The 6,468-nt window shown below is 37.4% G+C and overlaps 1 protein-coding gene across 1 annotated transcript; it reads left to right on the top strand.

Annotated features, from left to right (window-relative positions):
• Positions 1 to 580: 580 nt before the first annotated feature.
• On the top strand, positions 581 to 5,148 carry tmem254 (transmembrane protein 254). The gene is made up of 4 exons (XM_022743846.1): positions 581 to 717; positions 2,892 to 2,995; positions 3,742 to 3,801; positions 4,300 to 5,148. Exons 1-4 carry the CDS (start codon positions 631 to 633, stop codon positions 4,418 to 4,420), a joined length of 372 nt encoding a protein of 123 aa, XP_022599567.1. The 5' UTR covers positions 581 to 630; the 3' UTR covers positions 4,421 to 5,148.
• Positions 5,149 to 6,468: the final 1,320 nt, after the last annotated feature.

Genomic DNA, 6,468 nt, shown 5'->3' with positions numbered 1-6,468 from the left:
TATTCAGTGTCGGTATTTTCATCCTTAGGATGATATTTATGTACAAAAATGCCTCATACTAGAAACTAGAAACAAACAGCTAATTTAGATAAGTCTGTACTGTGGTGAGACAGCTCCAGGAATGTTTCAGAAAACCGAACAAAGATTTAAATTCACAGAGAAGCATTTTGGTTTCTCTTAAAGTTTGAAACTGGCAACGGGCTTCTAAAATCACCTTTAGTACACATTATGTAACTTACTTAATTTCCTAATTAGCTTCATATCTCTTTCAGACGTTTATTTCTGTAATGTCCATATTCCTTTATTTTTTCATACACATCTTCTTTGAGAAAATCCCAGCAAAGAGCCACAAGAGGGCAGCACTGAAGCGAAATGATATTATAATACTGTATTTAACGGTTTAATTTTAATAATTTTAATTTCATATAAACCCATAAATAACAACAAGAAAACTTCACAGTGGTATTAACTGATAAGTTACAGTCAAAGCATGCTTCATATTATATTTTTCTATTATACTTTTCCATTCATATAGAACCACACCGCCCCGCCGCCCCGTCAGTTTTTCTCTCACCGCTGTTACTACCCGGTCATATTTGACAGCGACACCAGCGCAAAGCAGCAGTAGCAATGGCTAAAAGTGATGGATGCGATTACTTTAGAAGAACCAGCCTGTTTTGGATTGTCTCCGTGACACTCTCGGTTGGATATTTTACTGTAAGTTCATAAGTTATATTTGAAGTAAGATAGAGTTAAGACAGGACGAGTATTTGACATAATTTCTCTTTGTAAATGCCACCGTGTTGTGTTGCGTATAATGTCCTCCGGGTCGTGGTTTATTCTCATTAATATCACATATCGTGCCTTATGTGACCTCTGGAGACATATATCTAAACGTATTTCTATATTTCCAGTCAACTGTTGATATTTTGTAACACTGTCGGGAAAAGTATCCTCCGAGGTCACTGCCAAGTCACCGCCGCTGACAGCGAATCTTATCGGGATTCATTCAGTGATTTGTCAGCAGCTCAGGTCAAACAAACATTTGGACAAAGTCCACTGGACAAAGTTAACTGTCCACTGTAGTAGTTAGCTGACTGTAGCTAATATTTGCTCCAAACCGATCGATGTCTTATAAAAGAAAACAATAACTTGCCAAACTGTATTCAAAATGTGATTGTTAGTTTAAATGTTACACGTTTGCATCACTGGTAAAATGTTCCTTCACAAATTACACTGCGGGGACTGTAGAGTTTACACAGGTAGTCAGCAGATACTGGGGGTTGGTTGTAGCTAATGTACTAGTGCTTGGTCCATGAAATGAATGTCAATAGACCAATAGACTAAAAATATTTGTAAAATGTCTTCACAGTTGACAGAGATGCGTTGCTGTGCTGGACAGAAAGGCGACAATGTAAAAACATGCAACATTTACAACGCAATTCGGTGTAATTCTCCATCTAAATGGTTACATATCGTTAAAAGGCTCGTGTAAACTTTAACCATCACTTGCCACGTGTACAGTAACGTAGACAGGCACCTTAGAGTATTCGGAAAATAACAAACAAATATACAACAGGGTTAATTGTTTATAAGTGATTTCATAATCAGTAATAAGTGAAGAAACACACAATTTGGCTTTTAGATGTGTGTTTGACAGTCTAACCATAAATGAACTGCAGTGTCTGGGCCCTTCCAACAATAGCCCTTTGTGTTTTCCATGTTCCATCCATAGTCCACATGGACACATACCTGACAGGTCACAGGTGGACAGAGGGGGACAACAGCAGCATAACACAATGCAACATTAAATATTTAGGAGTTCACTGTGATGTGGTTTGTTGTATGTCTCCAGTATGTTTGATACTCATGTTTCTGTGTACAACAGCACCTAAAGTGTGCTTGATGAATTATTTAAGGCAGTCATGTAATTAGGCTAAAAGGAACCTGGCAAGTGTGTCTTAAAAAGAAACAGCTGTTGATGTCACTCTTTTGGGTATGATGCAATGAATTGAGGGAACAGAATACAAAAATAAATGAATAATTCAGATTCATTTTATAATGAAAATATACCCACAAATATCATTGTATCATTTCAGATTCCTTCATCTGTAAGATAGTGTTGTTTTCATTAAGTCAACATGGTAAAATTACCAGATAAGATGTCATCAGGTGAACTTATTTGAAGTTTGGGGGAGAGTAACATAGAAGATATGGAGTAAGATTCAGAGTCTAAAAACAGGTCTTCTCATTCCATTTCACATGACAAAACTTAAATATCAAACCACCAAAACTCAACATGATGCAGAACTGATCTTCCTCCAGAACTGTAACAAATGGAATTTATGTGGCATATCTCACAAGGCTGCTCTTTGCCGTACATACTGCTGTTACTGTTATGATCCAAACTGCTGCAAAGAAGCCATTCATAGAGCCATTCCACAAACAGGAGACCTCATAAGGTATTCTACAGTTCATTATTGTAACTGGGCCTCTCCTAACTGAAGCAGTAACCAATTTCCCTAAGAGCAGACAGATGATAGTTCATGTCGACTAGCTCTGGAGTTTCAAGTATTGAAATTTAAATGCACCAGAACACTGGGGACCAAAGTCAGCTGTGTGCCACGAAATGCATGCCAGATTATTATATAGTGGTTATCACCACAAAAAGTCTTGTGACTACTGAAACAGTCGGTTTAGGACTCACTGAACTTCTGAGTTGCGTGTTTTTGGGTAAAGAAGCTCTGAAAAGGTCATGTGTGAGAGTACTAAATAGGTTGCAGTGTGCTTACAAAAAGACAGATTCTGTAATTTTTAAAGTTTTTTTCTAAAAATATACAGCATTATGTATAGTAGGGTTAATGCTGAAATACTGTGTCTGTGTTTTGCAGTGCACCGTGTTTGCGCCAGAAAAAATCCCATTTGAGTACCTTGGTCTTTTCGGCACCTTCTGCAAATACCTTGTGGATAATTATGCTGGCATTATGTACAAAGGGTAAGTGTTTAAACTTCATTGTACCATTGTGGCTCCTGCTAGAATCAGAAATACTGTAAATCCTGTGGACAAGCATAGTTAGTTTTTCTATTCAGAATAGTTTGATATGGAAGACACAAATTCAATTGTCCTCATAAACTCTGAAAATATATATCGATATATTCCTCATTAGAATCAAAACCAATCACTTCCCTAGATTTTCTAGAGCAGCATCAATGACAATAAAATGATGTGCAAGGTGATTTCACAGGGCTGAAATACACAGTTCAATCAACTAAAGCCTTAATGTTTTTCACCTTTAACAGATCGTTACAACCACTTCCACTCGGTGCTAATTTGTCATTTAAGTCACACTGACTCTTGCAGCACAACCAGGGTATTACGACAACAATCAAAGAATGATGGTTTGTTGTTGGTTAAGTCATGTGACATACAGGACAGCGCTTAAGCCTGAGTCTGTTATGAGAGGAGGGTTGAAGTGGAAGTCGTTGTTCAGTCTTTTGTGGTTGGATACATGTGAAGTGGTTGATCTTTTTTAGGTTGTCATATGACTCCCGTTAATTCGACACCCAGTGATGTCGTGGTAGCAGGAAAAACAAACCATGGTGTGAAAGTTTCACTGTTCTCACACCGCACCACCATCTGAATTTCAAACTCAAGACTCTAATTATTTCTTTAGATAATGTGTAAATTATCATTGTTGAATAGAAAGTCTGTGGAGTTGAACACATCTCTGTCTGTTATAGGTGGTGGGCAGCCTTTGCTATTCATGTCTTTGAGGCCATTGTTGCATTGAAGGTGTGCAGGTAAGCATGACAAAAACCTTATTGTCCACTAGAGGGTGGTGCACCCTAATCTTTTTATAAACCTGCTTCCCTCAAACCTCCATTGTGAAATTGGGCCTCATCAAAAATGTCATAGCCTGTTAAAACCTAAAAACTAATCTCAAACACACTATTTGCACCATGTGTCAGTATAATTAAACATCAAAGGTGATGTGTTTTTTCTAGGACAGCATTATTTTTTGACAGCAGTAAATAAGTAATTCTTGATTGACATTTGTCCAATGAGTAAATATAAACCAAAACTTTAGAAACTCATCAGATAAGCATAATATTTCTTCATTCATCACTTGTTGGCTCATTTCTTAGGAATCTATTTTTCAATGTTTTAGTGGCAAATTATTCTAAATTAAAGGTCATTAAAGGCCATGTATGTGAGGATTTGTTAGGATTTGGACACAATAAAACAGCTGCTACAGTAGCTTGACATTTGTTCTCTGCTTCTTCTCTACATCCCCGCAGTGACAAAGGTATCAACAACATGGGCACTCGCTTCCTGTGGTTTTTCCAGACCTTTCTGTTTGGCTTTGCCTCCCTCGGCCTGCTCCTCAAGTACGACCCCAAGCGTCCCAAACAGCACTGACTCCAGCAGCAGAGGCAGATAGAACAACACTGCATAAGCTGAGCTTCAAAAATTAATTGTTTCCTTGTGCCTCTTCTTCCTCCACTGTCTTTCTCTGATGAAATCCTGGTGAGAGGGCAACGAATGGTGGTAGACCCCTGAGCCTTTTTCTTTTATAGTGTTTCTTTTAACACAAAAGTATTGAAGTGGAGACATTACTTTGATAGAGACACTACAAACATTTCTTACTTGTTATACTATTTCCTATGATAATATGATAGACTGACACCTTTTTTCATTCCATAGATTTTCTATACACAATGCTGGAAGAGGGCTGTAGTATATTGCAGATAATATTCTAATGTTTTATTGAAAATGGTATGAACTGGAGTTATTTAATCCTCAGAGATGTCCTGATGAATCTGCCCTGAGCTGAAAATTTGGTGCATTCCAAAGCGAATCTTTTATGCAATTTTTTTGTATCATGATGTTTACATTCAGCCTGGATGGTGGCAGTAGGGATATTTTCTCAGCTGCTGTGATGAACATAATGTCAGACAGGTTGGCTGCAGATGGTACACTGCCACCAGCCTCAGAAGTCTCCAGGATAAAAATAAACAGAGCTGCTGTATTCATGTTTTAAATCCACATTTGCCTTTATTATACTGAAGTGCTTTTGAGGTTTTTTTAACCAGACTGGAAGTTCTTAATATTAACACCGCAAAATAAAATGTCAATGACAAACTGCATGACGTGTGCTTTGCTGAATAATTTTTGTTCTTCTAAAAATGCTTAAAATACTTCCCTATATTCACTCAAAACAAAATAAGGTTATCAGGAGTCTACACCAATTTTAACAGCAGTGCTAGCAAAATGCTAACATCAGCATGTAAAACGTGCTTACAATGACAAAGCTAAAATGCTTATGTTAAGAAGGTATGTTTACCATGTTCACCATCTTAGTTTAGCATGGCAGCTTGTTAAAAGTTGCTAATTAGCACTAAAGTAGAGCTGAGGTTTTTGGTTTCATCTCCAGGGCACCATAGAAGAAGGATCAATCCAGCCAATAGCTGTTGAGCTATTTCAGTCTGGACAGAAGTGGTGGGTGCATGTCATCTTGATGTCATGTAATAATTTGAGCCATCCTAGATTGCTGCAGGGATGATATATTTTGTAGACCAACCCGGGAAGTTAGCATCACCCTGGCTTTTGGAATACTGCAGAAAATAAGTTCTGTGACTAACAAAAGTTTGTGATACATACACGTTTTGTTTAGCAAGACAATCTTCACAAATGGAGAATTAAAAAGAATTAAAAAAGCTAATGTTAGGCTAAAAACGAACTACACCACGGTCACATGACTTCAACGTCACCACTGATAAACTTTGAATTTACAAATTCGAACGATTTAGCCATCACCTTCTCTACAAAAGCTTCCCCTCTTACAANTTAGTTTAGCATGGCAGCTTGTTAAAAGTTGCTAATTAGCGCTAAAGTAGAGCTGTTGTAGTAGTAGAGTTATTAATAGTTTGCAAAGCGCGAGTATAAACACAACGAGGCTGTCAAAGCGGACTGGTGAGTGGATCATACCTTTATGGGGTTATAAGACTTTATAATATATCCATGTTACCATGGAGTACACCGACTTTCCTCTTCGGCGTGATGACGTCTTAAATCCCGACCTCTGTAGTCTGATTTAGCCATTTGTTAGTGACTGGCCTTTTTAAGAGATGTAAAAACTTAAAGAAATCACGACTGGGGCATTTACTGATATATTTTATGCTGTAGAAAAAAAAGCGTGAAAATGTCTTGAGCTTGTGTTAACCACAGACCTAATCTAATCAAAACCCCATGAAAACAACCCATAAACTTCGAGATGAGAGAACCGGAAGTGATTAAATGCTAACTAATTTCCGGGTTTTAGGACTCATTCCTGCTGTATTCTGTTTGTATAAACTATTTCTTAGTCTATCTGATACTGATTCAGTCAATTAATCTATAACCTGTAAAGATTTGAAATTACTTTAACATGGTCTTATAATTCAGTTTTGGATGTAGTTTCAATCACA

The sequence above is a fragment of the Seriola dumerili genome, unplaced genomic scaffold (assembly GCF_002260705.1).
Source record: "Seriola dumerili isolate Sdu_G_001 unplaced genomic scaffold, Sdu_1.0 BDQW01000073.1, whole genome shotgun sequence".
In the NCBI taxonomy this organism is placed as follows: domain Eukaryota; kingdom Metazoa; phylum Chordata; class Actinopteri; order Carangiformes; family Carangidae; genus Seriola; species Seriola dumerili.
Note: the sequence above shows the minus strand (reverse complement) of the source record. Positions and strands in the feature narration are given on the sequence as shown.

Coding starts and splice junctions, on each gene's coding strand:
- tmem254 (XM_022743846.1), top strand. CDS start 631: ATGGCTAAAAGTGATGGATGCGATTACTTTAGAAGAACCAGCCTGTTT. Junction 718..2,891: donor TCTCGGTTGGATATTTTACT/GTAAGTTCATAA, acceptor TGTGTTTTGCAG/TGCACCGTGTTTGCGCCAGA. Junction 2,996..3,741: donor GCTGGCATTATGTACAAAGG/GTAAGTGTTTAA, acceptor TGTCTGTTATAG/GTGGTGGGCAGCCTTTGCTA.